Here is a 21,286-nt window from a genome sequence, read left to right as displayed (position 1 = left end):
AATTGGGGGTTGTACTTGGTATCATTACAGTGGATGTCATGTGTAGATCCTCCCATGGTGTTTGTTTACATTGTGACGCCGGTGAGCTATTGTATCCTCCTACGGTGTGTAGTGAAGCATGTTTAGCTATTCCTCGTCCTCCAGTGATAATGTTACTTGTAAAAAACTTACTTTATTTGTCGCCATGGAGACGAGGATTAGTGATTTAGAAGTAGCTAAAACACTGCGGATGGACATTAGCCACTAACTTGCTAGCCATGTTTTGTTTTTTTTTAATTCATGTTTATAAACTCAGGAAATACGTCCCTGGACACATGAGGACTTTGAATATGACCAATGTATGATCCTGTAACTACTTGGTATCGGATCGATACCTAAATGTGTGGTATCATCCAAAACTAATGTCAAGTATCAAAGAAGAGAAGAATAAGTGATTATTCCATTTTAACAGAAGTGTAGATAGAACATGTTGAAACAGAAAATAAGCAGATATTAACAGTAAATGAACAAGTGGATGAATAATTAATTTTTACAGTTTGTCCCTCATAATGTGTACAAAATAATAGGTGTATAAATGACACAATATGTTACTGCATACGTCAGCAGACTAATTAGGAGTCTTTGTTTGTTTACTTACTACTAAAAGACAAGTTGTCTAGTATGTTCACTATTTTATTTAAGGACTAAATGACAATAATAAACATATGTTTCATGTACACTAAGATAGTTTGTTCAAATAAAGCCAAAAATGCCATTTTTTGTGGTCCCCTTTATTTAGAGAAGTATCGAAAAATATCGAAAAACATTTTGGTACCGGGACAACCACCGTAATCTAACCATAATTATTACTTGTTTATGTTGACTATTGCTGTTTTAATATTGTTCAATTAGGGACACTTATTACGTATGTCTAGCTTGTGTGCTTGGCTGTTGTGTAGCTGCCAGCTCTTAGTCGCCTATACGCTGTAGTGTTTACCCAACCTTGTGTGCTTATTGGAGCATATTTTAAGCCTGCTTGTATCCGATACTTTACCTGCAAGCCGATGTCATCCAATACTTTTTTTGTCTTTTTGCTGATATCGGACCAATATCAATATGGCATCTGGACTCTTGCATACTGGAGTCCTGAAGATCAGTGGTCCCCAACCACCGGGCCGCGGCCCGGTACCGGTCCGCGGCCCGGTACCGGTCCGCGGACCGATTGGTACCGGGCCGCGCAAGAAATAAAAAAAATAAAAAAATTAAAACAATTAAAATTATTATTATTTTTATTTTATTTTATTTTTTTCATAAAGAAATACAATCATGTGTGCTTACGGACTGTATACCTGCAGACTGTATTGATCTATATTGACATACACATACACAATATGTATATATTGTGTTTTTTATGTTGATTTAATAAAAATTAAAAAAAAATAAAAAATAAAAAATAAAAATTATTTTGTATTTTTATTTATTTTTTCATAAAGAAATACAATCATGTGTGCTTACGGACTGTATACCTGCAGACTGTATTGATCTATATTGACATACACATACACAATATGTATATATTGTGTTTTTTATGTTGATTTAATAAAAAATAAAAAATAAATTAAAATTAAAATTAAATTTATTTATTTTTATTTTATTTTTTTTCCATAAAGAAATACAATCATGTGTGCTTACAGACTGTATACCTGCAGACTGTATTGATCTATATTAACATACACATACACAATATGTATATATTGTGTTTTTTATGTTGATTTAATAAAAAAAAAAAAATAAATAAAATTTAAAAAAAAAAATTATTATTATTATTTTTTTTTTTCATAAAGAAATACAATCATGTGTGCTTACGGACTGTATACCTGCAGACTGTATTGATCTATATTGACATACACATACACAATATGTATATATTGTGTTTTTTATGTTGATTTAATTAAAAAAAAAAAAAAAAAAATCAAAATTAAATTTTTTTATTTTTATTTTTTTTAATTTTTTTTTCATTTTTTCATTTATGTTGATTTAATAAAAAATAAATTAAAATTAAAATTAAATGTATTTATTTTTATTTTATTTTTTTTCCATAAAGAAATACAATCATGTGTGCTTACAGACTGTATACCTGCAGACTGTATTGATCTATATTGACATACACATACACAATATGTATATATTGTGTTTTTTATGTTGATTTAATAAAAAAATAAAAAATAAAAAATTTTTTAAAAAAAATGTTTTTTTTTGTTTTGTTTTTTTTTTCATAAAGAAATACAATCATGTGTGCTTACGGACTGTATACCTGCAGACTGTATTGATCTATATTGACATACACATACACAATATGTATATATTGTGATTTTTATGTTGATTTAATTTAAAAAAAAAAAAAAAAAAAAAATCAAAATTAAATTTTTTTATTTTTATTTTTTTTAATTTTTTTTTCATAAAGAAATACAATCATGTGTGCTTACGGACTGTATACCTGCAGACTGTATTGATCTATATTGACATACACATACACAATATGTATATATTGTGTTTTTTATGTTGATTTAATTTAAAAAATAATAATAATAATAATTTTAATTTTTTTATTTATTTATTTTTTTTAAATTAAATCAACATAAAAACACAATATATACATATTGTGTATGTGTATGTCAATATAGATCAATACAGTCTGCAGGTATACAGTCCGTAAGCACACATGATTGTATTTCTTTATGAAAAAAAAAAAAATTCCACCACCCCAACCGGTCCGTGGGACAAATTTTCAAGCGTTGACCGGTCCCCAGCTACAAAAAGGTTGGGGGCCACTGCTGAAGATGCCCGCAGACATGGCATAGTTAATTCACGCATGCTTCTGTACTCTTTCAGTCCATTTTTTATTTTTCTGTACAACTCATCTTTTTTGTGTCTTTTTTTCCCAAGTACGAGTCTGACGAGCTGGAGAAGAGCGCTTATCAGGAGTACGACAGCGACAGCGACGTCCCCGAGGAGCTCAAGCAGGACTACGTTGACGAGCAGACGGGCGATGTCCCGCTCAAGAGGTCAGTGGCGCCGCCTCTTGCCTGGCGACTCCCAGCTCGGGGGAGCGCGAGTGAAGTCTGATGATGAATCCGGGTGTCTGTCATTTCCTCTTTTACATTTCATGTGTAAAAAAAGGAAGGCGGATAAAGTTCCGTGTTATTTCAGGGAGGCTCTAAAAGTACATGAAGTATTCTCGCTTCTCTTCCCGTGCGTCATTTTTAGCTCACCTCCTCTTAACCCTGCTTAGTAGGCGAAAAAAAAGCTCACTATGAATTCATGAAGAATTCTCTCTTCCTACATTGGTGACTCACTGAGGATGGCTTCCTTGTCTTTTTGTTTGTTGGAGATTCAAAGGCAATTAGAGTCGTTTGAGCATTTTGGTGTTGAAAACATGTTTGGAGCATTCACACAACAATAAATAGATGCATTTTGGTGTTGGAAACATGTTTGGAGCATTCACACAACAATAAATAGATGCATTTTGGTGTTGAAAACATGTTTGGAGCATTCACACAACAATAAATAGATGCATTTTGGTGTTGAAAACATGTTTGGAGCATTCACGCAACAGTAAATAGATGCATTTTGGTGTTGAAAACATGTTTGGAGCATTCACACAACAATAAATAGATGCATTTTGGTGTTGAAAACATGTTTGGAGCATTCACGCAACAATAAATAGATGATTTTTTGGTGTAGAAAACATATGTTTGGAGCATTCACGCAACAGTAAATAGATGCATTTTGGTGTAGAAAACATATGTTTGGAGCATTCACACAACAATAGATAGATGCATTTTGGTGTTGAAAACATGTTTGGAGCACTCACACAACAATAAATAGATGCATTTTGGTGTAGAAAACATGTTTGGAGCATTCACGCAACAATAAATAGATGCATTTTGGTGTAGAAAACATGTTTGGAGCATTCACGCAACAATAGATAGATGCATTTTGGTGTAGAAAACATGTTTGGAGCATTCACACAACAATAAATAGATGCATTTTGGCGTTGAAAACATGTTTGGAGCATTCACACAACAATAAATAGATGCATTTTGGCGTTGAAAACATGTTTGGAGCATTCACGCAACAATAAATAGATGCATTTTGGTGTAGAAAACATATGTTTGGAGCATTCACGCAACAGTAAATAGATGCATTTTGGTGTTGAAAACATGTTTGGAGCATTCACACAACAGTAAATAGATGCATTTTGGTGTTGAAAACATGTTTGGAGCTTTCACGCAACAATAAATAGATGCATTTTGGTGTTGAAAACATGTTTGGAGCATTCACACAACAATAAATAGATGCATTTTGGTGTTGAAAACATGTTTGGAGCATTCACACAACAATAAATAGATGCATTTTGGTGTTGAAAACATGTTTGGAGCATTCACACAACAATAAATAGATGCATTTTGGTGTTGAAAACATGTTTGGAGCATTCACACAACAATAAATAGATGCATTTTGGTGTAGAAAACATGTTTGGAGCATTCACACAACAATAAATAGATGCATTTTGGTGTAGAAAACATGTTTGGAGCATTCACACAACAATAAATAGATGCATTTTAATGTAGAAAACTATATGTTTGGAGCATTCACACAACAATATATAGATGCATTTTGGTGTTGAAAACATATGTTTGGATCATTCACACAACAATAAATAGATGCATTTTGGCATTGAAAACATGTTTGGAGCATTCACACAACAATAAATAGATGCATTTTGGTGTAGAAAACATGTTTGGAGCATTCACACAACAATAAATAGATGAATTTTGGTGTTGAAAACATGTTTGGAGCATTCACACAACAATAAATAGATGCATTTTGGTGTTGAAAACATGTTTGGAGCATTCACGCAACAATAAATAGATGCATTTTGGTGTAGAAAACATGTTTGGAGCATTCACACAACAATAAATAGATGCATTTTGGTGTAGAAAACATATGTTTGGAGCATTCACACAACAATAAATAGATGCATTTTGGTGTTGAAAACATGTTTGGAGCATTCACACAACAGTAAATAGATGCATTTTGGTGTTGAAAACATGTTTGGATCATTCACACAACAATAAATAGATGCATTTTGGTGTTGAAAACATGTTTGGAGCATTCACACAACAGTAAATAGATGCATTTTGGTGTTGAAAACATGTTTGGAGCATTCACACAACAATAAATAGATGCATTTTGGTGTTGAAAACATGTTTGGAGCATTCACACAACAGTAAATAGATGCATTTTGGTGTTGAAAACATGTTTGGAGCATTCACACAACAATAAATAGATGCATTTTGGTGTAGAAAACATGTTTGGAGCATTCACACAACAATAAATAGATGCATTTTGGTGGAGAAAACATGTTTGGAGCATTCACGCAACAACAAATAGATGCATTTTGGTGTTGAAAACATGTTTGGAGCATTCACACAACAATAAATAGATGCATTTTGGTGTTGAAAACATGTTTGGAGCACTCACGCAACAATAAATAGATGCATTTTGGTGTAGAAAACATGTTTGGAGCATTCACGCAACAATAAATAGATGCATTTTGGTGTTGAAAACATGTTTGGAGCACTCACGCAACAATAAATAGATGCATTTTGGTGTAGAAAACATGTTTGGAGCATTCACACAACAATAAATAGATGCATTTTGGTGTTGAAAACATATGTTTGGAGCATTCACACAACAATAAATAGATGCATTTTGGTGTAGAAAACATGTTTGGAGCATTCACGCAACAATAAATAGATGCATTTTGGTGTTGAAAACATGTTTGGAGCATTCACACAACAATAAATAGATTAATTTTGGTGTTGAAAACATGTTTGGAGCATTCACACAACAATAAATAGATGCATTTTGGCGTTGAAAACATGTTTGGAGCATTCACGCAACAATAAATAGATGCATTTTGGTGTTGAAAACATAATTGGAGCATTCACACAACAATAGATAGATGCATTTTGGTGTTGAAAACATGTTTGGAGCACTCACGCAACAATAAATAGATGCATTTTGGTGTAGAAAACATGTTTGGAGCATTCACACAACAATAAATAGATGCATTTTGGTGTTGAAAACATGTTTGGAGCATTCACACAACAATAAATAGATGCATTTTGGTGTAGAAAACATGTTTGGAGCATTCACACAACAATAAATAGATGCATTTTGGTGTAGAAAACCATATGTTTGGAGCATTCACACAACAATAAATAGATGCATTTTGGTGTTGAAAACATGTTTGAAGCATTCACACAACAATAAATAGATGCATTTTGGTGTAGAAAACATGTTTGGAGCATTCACACAACAATAAATAGATGCATTTTGGTGTTGAAAACATGTTTGGAGCATTCACACAACAATAAATAGATGCATTTTGGTGTTGAAAACATGTTTGGAGCATTCACGCAACAATAAATAGATGCATTTTGGTGTAGAAAACATGTTTGGAGCATTCACACAACAATAAATAGATGCATTTTGGTGTTGAAAACATGTTTGGAGCATTCACACAACAATAAATAGATGCATTTTGGTGTAGAAAACATGTTTGGAGCATTCACACAACAATAAATAGATGCATTTTGGTGTAGAAAACATGTTTGGAGCATTCACGCAACAGTAAATAGATGCATTTTGGTGTAGAAAACATGTTTGGAGCATTCACACAACAATAATTAGATGCATTTTGGTGTTGAAAACATGTTTGGAGCATTCACACAACAATAAATAGATGCATTTTGGTGTTGAAAACATGTTTGGAGCATTCACACAACAATAAATAGATGCATTTTGGTGTTGAAAACATGTTAGAAGCATTCACACAACAATAAATAGATGCATTTTGGTGTAGAAAACATGTTTGGAGCATTCACACAACAATAAATAGATGCATTTTGGTGTAGAAAACCATATGTTTGGAGCATTCACACAACAATAAATAGATGCATTTTGGTGTTGAAAACATGTTTGAAGCATTCACACAACAATAAATAGATGCATTTTGGTGTAGAAAACATGTTTGGAGCATTCACACAACAATAAATAGATGCATTTTGGTGTTGAAAACATGTTTGGAGCATTCACACAACAATAAATAGATGCATTTTGGTGTTGAAAACATGTTTGGAGCATTCACGCAACAATAAATAGATGCATTTTGGTGTAGAAAACATGTTTGGAGCATTCACACAACAATAAATAGATGCATTTTGGTGTTGAAAACATGTTTGGAGCATTCACACAACAATAAATACATGCATTTTGGTGTAGAAAACATGTTTGGAGCATTCACACAACAATAAATAGATGCATTTTGGTGTAGAAAACATGTTTGGAGCATTCACGCAACAGTAAATAGATGCATTTTGGTGTAGAAAACATGTTTGGAGCATTCACACAACAATAATTAGATGCATTTTGGTGTTGAAAACATGTTTGGAGCATTCACACAACAATAAATAGATGCATTTTGGTGTTGAAAACATGTTTGGAGCATTCACACAACAATAAATAGATGCATTTTGGTGTTGAAAACATGTTAGAAGCATTCACACAACAATAAATAGATGCATTTTGGTGTTGAAAACATGTTTGGAGCATTCACACAACAATAAATAGATGCATTTTGGCGTTGAAAACATGTTTGGAGCATTCACACAACAATAAATAGATGCATTTTGGCGTTGAAAACATGTTTGGATCATTCACACAACAATAAATAGATGCATTTTGGTGTTGAAAACATATGTTTGGAGCATTCACACAACAATAAATAGATGCTTTTTGGTGTTGAAAACATGTTTGGAGCATTCACACAACAATAAATAGATGCATTTTGGTGTTGAAAACATGTTTGGAGCATTCACGCAACAATAAATAGATGCATTTTGGTGTAGAAAACATGTTTGGAGCATTCACACAACAATAAATAGATGCATTTTGGTGTTGAAAACATGTTTGGAGCATTCACACAACAATAAATAGATGCATTTTGGTGTAGAAAACATGTTTGGAGCATTCACACAACAATAAATAGATGCATTTTGGTGTAGAAAACATGTTTGGAGCATTCACGCAACAGTAAATAGATGCATTTTGGTGTAGAAAACATGTTTGGAGCATTCACACAACAATAATTAGATGCATTTTGGTGTTGAAAACATGTTTGGAGCATTCACACAACAATAAATAGATGCATTTTGGTGTTGAAAACATGTTTGGAGCATTCACACAACAATAAATAGATGCATTTTGGTGTTGAAAACATGTTAGAAGCATTCACACAACAATAAATAGATGCATTTTGGTGTTGAAAACATGTTTGGAGCATTCACACAACAATAAATAGATGCATTTTGGCGTTGAAAACATGTTTGGAGCATTCACACAACAATAAATAGATGCATTTTGGCGTTGAAAACATGTTTGGATCATTCACACAACAATAAATAGATGCATTTTGGTGTTGAAAACATATGTTTGGAGCATTCACACAACAATAAATAGATGCTTTTTGGTGTTGAAAACATGTTTGGAGCATTCACACAACAATAAATAGATGCATTTTGGTGTAGAAAACATGTTTGGAGCATTCACACAACAGTAAATAGATGCATTTTGGTGTAGAAAACATATGTTTGGAGCATTCACGCAACAATAAATAGATGCATTTTGGTGTTGAAAACATGTTTGGAGCATTCATGCAACAATAAATAGATGCATTTTGGTGTAGAAAACATGTTTGGAGCATTCACACAACAATAAATAGATTCATTTTGGTGTAGAAAACATGTTTGGAGCATTCACACAACAATAAATAGATGCATTTTGGTGTTGAAAAGCATGTGTGTGAATGTTTGGAGCATTCACACAACAATAAATAGATGCATTTTGGTGTAGAAAACATGTTTGGAGCATTCACACAACAATAAATAGATGCATTTTGGCGTTGAAAACATGTTTGGATCATTCACACAACAATAAATAGATGCATTTTGGTGTTGAAAACATATGTTTGGAGCATTCACACAACAATAAATAGATGCTTTTTGGTGTTGAAAACATGTTTGGAGCATTCACACAACAATAAATAGATGCATTTTGGTGTTGAAAACATGTTTGGAGCATTCACGCAACAATAAATAGATGCATTTTGGTGTAGAAAACATGTTTGGAGCATTCACACAACAATAAATAGATGCATTTTGGTGTTGAAAACATGTTTGGAGCATTCACACAACAATAAATAGATGCATTTTGGTGTAGAAAACATGTTTGGAGCATTCACACAACAATAAATAGATGCATTTTGGTGTAGAAAACATGTTTGGAGCATTCACGCAACAGTAAATAGATGCATTTTGGTGTAGAAAACATGTTTGGAGCATTCACACAACAATAATTAGATGCATTTTGGTGTTGAAAACATGTTTGGAGCATTCACACAACAATAAATAGATGCATTTTGGTGTTGAAAACATGTTTGGAGCATTCACACAACAATAAATAGATGCATTTTGGTGTTGAAAACATGTTAGAAGCATTCACACAACAATAAATAGATGCATTTTGGTGTTGAAAACATGTTTGGAGCATTCACACAACAATAAATAGATGCATTTTGGCGTTGAAAACATGTTTGGAGCATTCACACAACAATAAATAGATGCATTTTGGCGTTGAAAACATGTTTGGATCATTCACACAACAATAAATAGATGCATTTTGGTGTTGAAAACATATGTTTGGAGCATTCACACAACAATAAATAGATGCTTTTTGGTGTTGAAAACATGTTTGGAGCATTCACACAACAATAAATAGATGCATTTTGGTGTAGAAAACATGTTTGGAGCATTCACACAACAGTAAATAGATGCATTTTGGTGTAGAAAACATATGTTTGGAGCATTCACGCAACAATAAATAGATGCATTTTGGTGTTGAAAACATGTTTGGAGCATTCATGCAACAATAAATAGATGCATTTTGGTGTAGAAAACATGTTTGGAGCATTCACACAACAATAAATAGATTCATTTTGGTGTAGAAAACATGTTTGGAGCATTCACACAACAATAAATAGATGCATTTTGGTGTTGAAAAGCATGTGTGTGAATGTTTGGAGCATTCACACAACAATAAATAGATGCATTTTGGTGTAGAAAACATGTTTGGAGCATTCACACAACAATAAATAGATGCATTTTGGTGTTGAAAACATGTTTGGAGCATTCACACAACAATAAATAGATGCATTTTGGTGTTGAAAACATGTTTGGAGCATTCACGCAACAATAAATAGATGCATTTTGGTGTAGAAAACATGTTTGGAGCATTCACACAACAATAAATAGATGCATTTTGGTGTTGAAAACATGTTTGGAGCATTCACACAACAATAAATACATGCATTTTGGTGTAGAAAACATGTTTGGAGCATTCACACAACAATAAATAGATGCATTTTGGTGTAGAAAACATGTTTGGAGCATTCACGCAACAGTAAATAGATGCATTTTGGTGTAGAAAACATGTTTGGAGCATTCACACAACAATAATTAGATGCATTTTGGTGTTGAAAACATGTTTGGAGCATTCACACAACAATAAATAGATGCATTTTGGTGTTGAAAACATGTTTGGAGCATTCACACAACAATAAATAGATGCATTTTGGTGTTGAAAACATGTTAGAAGCATTCACACAACAATAAATAGATGCATTTTGGTGTTGAAAACATGTTTGGAGCATTCACACAACAATAAATAGATGCATTTTGGCGTTGAAAACATGTTTGGAGCATTCACACAACAATAAATAGATGCATTTTGGCGTTGAAAACATGTTTGGATCATTCACACAACAATAAATAGATGCATTTTGGTGTTGAAAACATATGTTTGGAGCATTCACACAACAATAAATAGATGCTTTTTGGTGTTGAAAACATGTTTGGAGCATTCACACAACAATAAATAGATGCATTTTGGTGTTGAAAACATGTTTGGAGCATTCACGCAACAATAAATAGATGCATTTTGGTGTAGAAAACATGTTTGGAGCATTCACACAACAATAAATAGATGCATTTTGGTGTTGAAAACATGTTTGGAGCATTCACACAACAATAAATAGATGCATTTTGGTGTTGAAAACATGTTTGGAGCATTCACACAACAATAAATACATGCATTTTGGTGTAGAAAACATGTTTGGAGCATTCACACAACAATAAATAGATGCATTTTGGTGTAGAAAACATGTTTGGAGCATTCACGCAACAGTAAATAGATGCATTTTGGTGTAGAAAACATGTTTGGAGCATTCACACAACAATAATTAGATGCATTTTGGTGTTGAAAACATGTTTGGAGCATTCACACAACAATAAATAGATGCATTTTGGTGTTGAAAACATGTTTGGAGCATTCACACAACAATAAATAGATGCATTTTGGTGTTGAAAACATGTTAGAAGCATTCACACAACAATAAATAGATGCATTTTGGTGTTGAAAACATGTTTGGAGCATTCACACAACAATAAATAGATGCATTTTGGCGTTGAAAACATGTTTGGAGCATTCACACAACAATAAATAGATGCATTTTGGCGTTGAAAACATGTTTGGATCATTCACACAACAATAAATAGATGCATTTTGGTGTTGAAAACATATGTTTGGAGCATTCACACAACAATAAATAGATGCTTTTTGGTGTTGAAAACATGTTTGGAGCATTCACACAACAATAAATAGATGCATTTTGGTGTAGAAAACATGTTTGGAGCATTCACACAACAGTAAATAGATGCATTTTGGTGTAGAAAACATATGTTTGGAGCATTCACGCAACAATAAATAGATGCATTTTGGTGTTGAAAACATGTTTGGAGCATTCATGCAACAATAAATAGATGCATTTTGGTGTAGAAAACATGTTTGGAGCATTCACACAACAATAAATAGATTCATTTTGGTGTAGAAAACATGTTTGGAGCATTCACACAACAATAAATAGATGCATTTTGGTGTTGAAAAGCATGTGTGTGAATGTTTGGAGCATTCACACAACAATAAATAGATGCATTTTGGTGTAGAAAACATGTTTGGAGCATTCACACAACAATAAATAGATGCATTTTGGCGTTGAAAACATGTTTGGATCATTCACACAACAATAAATAGATGCATTTTGGTGTTGAAAACATATGTTTGGAGCATTCACACAACAATAAATAGATGCTTTTTGGTGTTGAAAACATGTTTGGAGCATTCACACAACAATAAATAGATGCATTTTGGTGTTGAAAACATGTTTGGAGCATTCACGCAACAATAAATAGATGCATTTTGGTGTAGAAAACATGTTTGGAGCATTCACACAACAATAAATAGATGCATTTTGGTGTTGAAAACATGTTTGGAGCATTCACACAACAATAAATAGATGCATTTTGGTGTAGAAAACATGTTTGGAGCATTCACACAACAATAAATAGATGCATTTTGGTGTAGAAAACATGTTTGGAGCATTCACGCAACAGTAAATAGATGCATTTTGGTGTAGAAAACATGTTTGGAGCATTCACACAACAATAATTAGATGCATTTTGGTGTTGAAAACATGTTTGGAGCATTCACACAACAATAAATAGATGCATTTTGGTGTTGAAAACATGTTTGGAGCATTCACACAACAATAAATAGATGCATTTTGGTGTTGAAAACATGTTAGAAGCATTCACACAACAATAAATAGATGCATTTTGGTGTTGAAAACATGTTTGGAGCATTCACACAACAATAAATAGATGCATTTTGGCGTTGAAAACATGTTTGGAGCATTCACACAACAATAAATAGATGCATTTTGGCGTTGAAAACATGTTTGGATCATTCACACAACAATAAATAGATGCATTTTGGTGTTGAAAACATATGTTTGGAGCATTCACACAACAATAAATAGATGCTTTTTGGTGTTGAAAACATGTTTGGAGCATTCACACAACAATAAATAGATGCATTTTGGTGTAGAAAACATGTTTGGAGCATTCACACAACAGTAAATAGATGCATTTTGGTGTAGAAAACATATGTTTGGAGCATTCACGCAACAATAAATAGATGCATTTTGGTGTTGAAAACATGTTTGGAGCATTCATGCAACAATAAATAGATGCATTTTGGTGTAGAAAACATGTTTGGAGCATTCACACAACAATAAATAGATTCATTTTGGTGTAGAAAACATGTTTGGAGCATTCACACAACAATAAATAGATGCATTTTGGTGTTGAAAAGCATGTGTGTGAATGTTTGGAGCATTCACACAACAATAAATAGATGCATTTTGGTGTAGAAAACATGTTTGGAGCATTCACACAACAATAAATAGATGCATTTTGGTGTTGAAAACATGTTTGGAGCATTCACACAACAATAAATAGATGCATTTTGGTGTTGAAAACATGTTTGGAGCATTCACGCAACAATAAATAGATGCATTTTGGTGTAGAAAACATGTTTGGAGCATTCACACAACAATAAATAGATGCATTTTGGTGTTGAAAACATGTTTGGAGCATTCACACAACAATAAATAGATGCATTTTGGTGTAGAAAACATGTTTGGAGCATTCACACAACAATAAATAGATGCATTTTGGTGTAGAAAACATGTTTGGAGCATTCACGCAACAGTAAATAGATGCATTTTGGTGTAGAAAACATGTTTGGAGCATTCACACAACAATAATTAGATGCATTTTGGTGTTGAAAACATGTTTGGAGCATTCACACAACAATAAATAGATGCATTTTGGTGTTGAAAACATGTTTGGAGCATTCACACAACAATAAATAGATGCATTTTGGTGTTGAAAACATGTTAGAAGCATTCACACAACAATAAATAGATGCATTTTGGTGTTGAAAACATGTTTGGAGCATTCACACAACAATAAATAGATGCATTTTGGCGTTGAAAACATGTTTGGAGCATTCACACAACAATAAATAGATGCATTTTGGCGTTGAAAACATGTTTGGATCATTCACACAACAATAAATAGATGCATTTTGGTGTTGAAAACATATGTTTGGAGCATTCACACAACAATAAATAGATGCTTTTTGGTGTTGAAAACATGTTTGGAGCATTCACACAACAATAAATAGATGCATTTTGGTGTTGAAAACATGTTTGGAGCATTCACGCAACAATAAATAGATGCATTTTGGTGTAGAAAACATGTTTGGAGCATTCACACAACAATAAATAGATGCATTTTGGTGTTGAAAACATGTTTGGAGCATTCACACAACAATAAATAGATGCATTTTGGTGTAGAAAACATGTTTGGAGCATTCACACAACAATAAATACATGCATTTTGGTGTAGAAAACATGTTTGGAGCATTCACGCAACAGTAAATAGATGCATTTTGGTGTAGAAAACATGTTTGGAGCATTCACACAACAATAATTAGATGCATTTTGGTGTTGAAAACATGTTTGGAGCATTCACACAACAATAAATAGATGCATTTTGGTGTTGAAAACATGTTTGGAGCATTCACACAACAATAAATAGATGCATTTTGGTGTTGAAAACATGTTAGAAGCATTCACACAACAATAAATAGATGCATTTTGGTGTTGAAAACATGTTTGGAGCATTCACACAACAATAAATAGATGCATTTTGGCGTTGAAAACATGTTTGGAGCATTCACACAACAATAAATAGATGCATTTTGGCGTTGAAAACATGTTTGGATCATTCACACAACAATAAATAGATGCATTTTGGTGTTGAAAACATATGTTTGGAGCATTCACACAACAATAAATAGATGCTTTTTGGTGTTGAAAACATGTTTGGAGCATTCACACAACAATAAATAGATGCATTTTGGTGTAGAAAACATGTTTGGAGCATTCACACAACAGTAAATAGATGCATTTTGGTGTAGAAAACATATGTTTGGAGCATTCACGCAACAATAAATAGATGCATTTTGGTGTTGAAAACATGTTTGGAGCATTCATGCAACAATAAATAGATGCATTTTGGTGTAGAAAACATGTTTGGAGCATTCACACAACAATAAATAGATTCATTTTGGTGTAGAAAACATGTTTGGAGCATTCACACAACAATAAATAGATGCATTTTGGTGTTGAAAAGCATGTGTGTGAATGTTTGGAGCATTCACACAACAATAAATAGATGCATTTTGGTGTAGAAAACATGTTTGGAGCATTCACACAACAATAAATAGATGCATTTTGGCGTTGAAAACATGTTTGGATCATTCACACAACAATAAATAGATGCATTTTGGTGTTGAAAACATATGTTTGGAGCATTCACACAACAATAAATAGATGCTTTTTGGTGTTGAAAACATGTTTGGAGCATTCACACAACAATAAATAGATGCATTTTGGTGTTGAAAACATGTTTGGAGCATTCACGCAACAATAAATAGATGCATTTTGGTGTAGAAAACATGTTTGGAGCATTCACACAACAATAAATAGATGCATTTTGGTGTTGAAAACATGTTTGGAGCATTCACACAACAATAAATAGATGCATTTTGGTGTAGAAAACATGTTTGGAGCATTCACACAACAATAAATAGATGCATTTTGGTGTAGAAAACATGTTTGGAGCATTCACGCAACAGTAAATAGATGCATTTTGGTGTAGAAAACATGTTTGGAGCATTCACACAACAATAATTAGATGCATTTTGGTGTTGAAAACATGTTTGGAGCATTCACACAACAATAAATAGATGCATTTTGGTGTTGAAAACATGTTTGGAGCATTCACACAACAATAAATAGATGCATTTTGGTGTTGAAAACATGTTAGAAGCATTCACACAACAATAAATAGATGCATTTTGGTGTTGAAAACATGTTTGGAGCATTCACACAACAATAAATAGATGCATTTTGGCGTTGAAAACATGTTTGGAGCATTCACACAACAATAAATAGATGCATTTTGGCGTTGAAAACATGTTTGGATCATTCACACAACAATAAATAGATGCATTTTGGTGTTGAAAACATATGTTTGGAGCATTCACACAACAATAAATAGATGCTTTTTGGTGTTGAAAACATGTTTGGAGCATTCACACAACAATAAATAGATGCATTTTGGTGTAGAAAACATGTTTGGAGCATTCACACAACAGTAAATAGATGCATTTTGGTGTAGAAAACATATGTTTGGAGCATTCACGCAACAATAAATAGATGCATTTTGGTGTTGAAAACATGTTTGGAGCATTCATGCAACAATAAATAGATGCATTTTGGTGTAGAAAACATGTTTGGAGCATTCACACAACAATAAATAGATTCATTTTGGTGTAGAAAACATGTTTGGAGCATTCACACAACAATAAATAGATGCATTTTGGTGTTGAAAAGCATGTGTGTGAATGTTTGGAGCATTCACACAACAATAAATAGATGCATTTTGGTGTAGAAAACATGTTTGGAGCATTCACACAACAATAAATAGATGCATTTTGGTGTAGAAAAGCATGTGTGTGAATGTTTGGAGCATTCACACAACTACAAGACGGTTATGCTTGTGCTCAGACTTAAACGTCATTGTTTCACGGCAGATATTCGAGCTCTGAAGCCCCCCTGCATTAACTGAAGCCCCCCCGCAAGGTGTGCAGCGTGCATTAACTGAAGCCCCCCTGCAAGGTGTGCAGCGTGCATTAACTGAAGCCCCCCTGCAAGGTGTGCAGTGTGCATTAACTGAAGCCCCCCTGCATTAACTGAAGCCCCCCCCGCAAGGTGTGCAGCGTGCATGAACCTGACGTCAGCCTCCAGCCACCAACATGCAAATGTGAAGGCAAGAATCCTGCCGGGTTAATTAGAGAGCGGCTGGCACAGTCACGTCCTGTAATGAAACGGCCGTGTAATGATGGCTGCTTAATGTGGCTCACTGACGGGTGTCAGGGGTCTGCTTCCTCATGCTCGCCAGTTCACGGACCTCACCGCGGGGGTCCTTCTGTGTCGCCTACATTGTGTAATGGCTTCTGATGGATTCATTAGAACTATTTCCGACCCCCCCGGTGAGCTTGTTGCTTTGCAAGGGAATAGTAATGTTTGTCTTCTCTTGGCTTCAGCGTGTCCCGGGAGACCATAAGAAGCAAGAAGAGGTCCGACTACAACTTGAGCAAGACCAACGCACCCATCCTTACCAACACCACCCTCAACGTCATCCGCCTGGTCGGTGAGTGCATACACATCCGTGCTCCGTTCACCAACACACGGTATAATGACCGACTTTGACTCAAGTGACTCTTCAGTTGGAGAAGCACTGGCACAGAGAGCACATTTTGGTAGACCTTGCACTTCTAAAGAGGTGCTTAGATGTCCGTGTGACGTCCCGGAATATGCAAATGCGACACAATCCGGCTGAGGTCCTTCCCTTAAAGGCACGACTCCACTGGGATATCATTTAGTGCAATTTCACACTTTTAATCTGCTGCAACTTTGATTAAATACCAAGCAGGTTTCATTTATTTGAGGTGGAACGGTTTGAATCAGATGTAAAATGTGGGAGTTGAGGAACTTTGAAGAATGTCCCATTTCCCAAAAAAGTGGGAATTTCGGGAAAAGCGAGAATTTTTGTGAAAATGGTAAAAAACTGAATGAGTTGAAATGGTTGGTGTTGGAATTTTTTTAATCGGTGGATAAATGTTGAAGTAGTAACGTGTTGAATTGAATTAAATGGTATTACGGAATTCCTGGAATTTTGGGAAAATTGGGAATTTTTCCAGTTCAAAAAACTACTTTGTTTTTGTACTGAATTCCTGGAATTTTTGGGAAATTTGGGAATTTTTCCAGTTCAAAAAACTACTTTGTTTTTGTACTGAGAGGAATGTTTTGACAGTGGAACGGTTAAAGTGTAAGTGGTCGCCAAAAAAAAGGGTGGAAATAGGGCTTTGGAAAACCAGGAATTCTGGAAAATCCTGGAATTTTGTTTAACTTGGAAAATGACAGTTTGAATGTCCAGAATGGTGGAATATGTTGTAGGTGGAATGGTTTGAATAGGTTGAAGAATGTGGGAATTATGGAAGTTTGAAAAATGGACAATTCATTTTGAATGGGGACATTTTAAAAAAAAAAAGGGAATTATGGGAAATCCTGGAAAAAATTTTAGAATTGTTGAAGTAGAGCACACAATTCCTGAACAGGCTGAATATTTGGAAGTTGGAACAGTTTGAATCAGATGTAAAATGTGGGAGTTGAGGAACTTTGAAGAATGTCCCATTTCCCAAAAAATTGGGGATTTCGGGAAAAGCGAGAATTTTTGTGAAAATGGTAAAAAACTGAATGAGTTGGAAATGGTTGGTGTTGGAATTTTTTAAATCGGTGGATAAATGTTGAAGTAGTAACATGTTGAATTGAATTAAATGGTATTACGGAATTCCTGGAATTTTGGGAAAATTGGGAATTTTTCCAGTTCAAAAACAACTTTGTTTTTGTACTGATTAAGAGGAATGTTTTGACGGTTGAAGTGGGTTAAAAAATGTGGAAGGAGTAGTAGCCAAAAAAAAGGGTGGAAATAGGGCTTTGGAAAACCAAGAATTCTGGAAAATCCTGGAATTTTGTTTAATTTAGAAAATGACAGTTTGAATGTCCAGAATGGTGGAATATGTTGAAGGTGGAATGGTTTGAATCGGTTGAAGAATGTGGGAATTATGGATGTTTGAAAAATGGACAATTCGTTTTGAATAGGGAAAAAGAGAAAAAAAAGGAAAATATAGGAGATCCTGGAATTTTTTTTAGAATTGTTGAAGTACAGCACACAATTCCTGAACAGGCTGAATATTTGGAAGTTGGAACAGTTTGAATCAGATGTAAAATGTGGGAGTTGAGGAACTTTGAAGAATGTCCCATTTCCCAAAAAATTGGGAATTTCGGGAAAAGCGAGAATTTTTGTGAAACTGGTAAAAAACTGAATGAGTTGAAATGGTTGGTGTTGGAATTTTTTTAATTGGTGGAAGAAGTAACATGTTGAATTGAATTAAATGGTATTACGGAATTCCTAGAATTTTGGGAAAATTGGGAATTTTTCCGGTTCAAAAAACTACTTTGTTTTTGTACTGATTAAGAGGAATGTTTTGACGGTGGAATGGTTGAAGTGGGTTGAAAAATGTGGAAGGAGTAGTAGCCAAAAAAAAAGTTTGGAAATAGGGCTTTGGAAAACCAGGAATTTTGGAAAATCCTAGAATTTTTTTTAACTTGGAAAATGACAGTTTGAATGTCCAGAATGGTGGAATATGTTGAAGGTGGAATGGTTTGAATCGGTTGAAGAATGTGGGAATTATGGAAGTTTGAAAAATGGATCATTGATTTTGAATGGGGAAAAAGACAAAAAAAAAGGGAAATATGGGAAATCCTGGAATTTTTTTTAGAATTGTTGAAGTAGAGCACACAATTCCTGAACAGGCTGAATATATGGAAGGTGGAACAGTTTGAATCAGATGTAAAATGTGGGAGTTGAGGAACTTTGAAGAATGTCCCATTTCCCAAAAAATTGGGAATTTCGGGAAAAGCGAGAATTTTTGTGAAAATGGTAAAAAACTGAATGAGTTGAAATGGTTGGTGTTGGAATTTTTTAAATCGGTGGATAAATGTTGAAGTAGTAACATGTTGAATTGAATTAAATGGTATTACGGAATTCCTGGAATTTGGGGAAAATTGGGAATTTTTCCAGTTCAAAAAACTACTTTGTTTTTGTACTGAATTCCTGGAATTTGGGGAAAATTGGGAATTTTTCCAGTTCCAAAAACTACTTTGTTTTTGTACTGATTAAGAGGAATGTTTTGACGGTGGAACGGTTGAAGTGGGTTGAAAAATGTGGAAGGAGTAGTAGCCAAAAAAAAGGGTGGAAATAGGGCTTTGGAAAACCAAGAATTCTGGAAAATCCTGGAATTTTTTTTAACTTGGAAAATGACAGTTTGAATGTCCAGAATGGTGGAATATGTTGAAGGTGGAATGGTTTGAATCGGTTGAAGAATGTGGGAATTATGGAAGTTTGAAAAATGGACAATTCATATTGAATGGGGAAAAAGAGAAAAAAAGGGAATTATGGGAAATCCTGGAATTTTTTTAGAATTGTTGAAGTAGAGCACACAATTTCTGAACAGGCTGAATATTTGGAAGTTGGAACAGTTTGAATCAGATGTACAATGTGGGAGTTGAGGAACTTTGAAGAATGTCCCATTTCCCAAAAAATTGGGGATTTCGGGAAAAGCGAGAATTTTTGTGAAAATGGTAAAAAACTGAATGAGTTGAAAATGGTTGGTGTTGGAATTTTTTAAATCGGTGGATAAATGTTGAAGTAGTAACATGTTGAATTGAATTAAATGGTATTACGGAATTCCTGGAATTTTGGGAAAATTGGGAATTTTTCCAGTTCAAAAACTACTTTGTTTTTATACTGATTAAGAGGAATGTTTTGACGGTTGAAGTGGGTTAAAAAATGTGGAAGGAGTAGTAGCCAAAAAAAAGGGTGGAAATAGGGCTTTGGAAAACCAAAAATTCTGGAAAATCCTGGAATTTTTTTTAACTTGGAAAATGACAGTTTGAATGTCCAGAATGGTGGAATATGTTGAAGGTGGAATGGTTTGAATCGGTTGAAGAATGTGGGAATTATGGAAGTTTGAAAAATGGACAATTCGTTTTGAATAGGGAAAAAGAGAAAAAAAAGGAAAATATAGGAGATCCTGGAATTTTTTTTAGAATTGTTGAAGTAGAGCACACAATTCCTGAACAGGCTGAATATTTGGAAGTTGGAACAGTTTGAATCAGATGTAAAATGTGGGGGTTGAGGAACTTGGAAGAATGTCCCATTTCCCAAAAAATTGGGAATTTCGGGAAAAGCGAGAATTTTTGTGAAAATGGTAAAAAACTGAATGAGTTGAAATGGTTGGTGTTGGAATTTTTTAAATCGGTGGATAAATGTTGAAGTAGTAACATGTTGAATTGAATTAAATGGTATTACGGAATTCCTGGAATTTTGGGGAAATTGGGAATTTTTCCAGTTCAAAAAACAACTTTGTTTTTGTACTGATTAAGAGGAATGTTCTGACGGTGGGACGGTTGAAGTGGGTTGAAAAATGTGGAAGGAGTAGTAGCCCAAAAAAAAGGGTGAAAATA

General features: G+C 33.9%; 1 protein-coding gene across 2 annotated transcripts in view; it reads left to right on the top strand.

Annotated features, from left to right (window-relative positions):
* Nucleotides 1–21,286, top strand: part of vps50 (VPS50 EARP/GARPII complex subunit) — a 481,936-nt gene that overhangs the window by 261,841 nt on the left and 198,809 nt on the right. For both annotated transcript variants that reach the window (XM_062029406.1, XM_062029407.1), the window contains 2 exons: nt 2,926–3,044; nt 17,242–17,348. In XM_062029406.1, coding sequence (XP_061885390.1) covers nt 2,926–3,044; nt 17,242–17,348 — 226 coding nt within the window. The remainder of the gene's footprint in view (nt 1–2,925; nt 3,045–17,241; nt 17,349–21,286) is intronic.

This window comes from Entelurus aequoreus, linkage group LG20, assembly GCF_033978785.1.
Source record: "Entelurus aequoreus isolate RoL-2023_Sb linkage group LG20, RoL_Eaeq_v1.1, whole genome shotgun sequence".
In the NCBI taxonomy this organism is placed as follows: Eukaryota; Metazoa; Chordata; class Actinopteri; order Syngnathiformes; family Syngnathidae; genus Entelurus; species Entelurus aequoreus.
The sequence above is the reverse complement of the archived record's forward strand: the minus strand, read 5'-3'. Positions and strand labels throughout refer to the sequence as shown.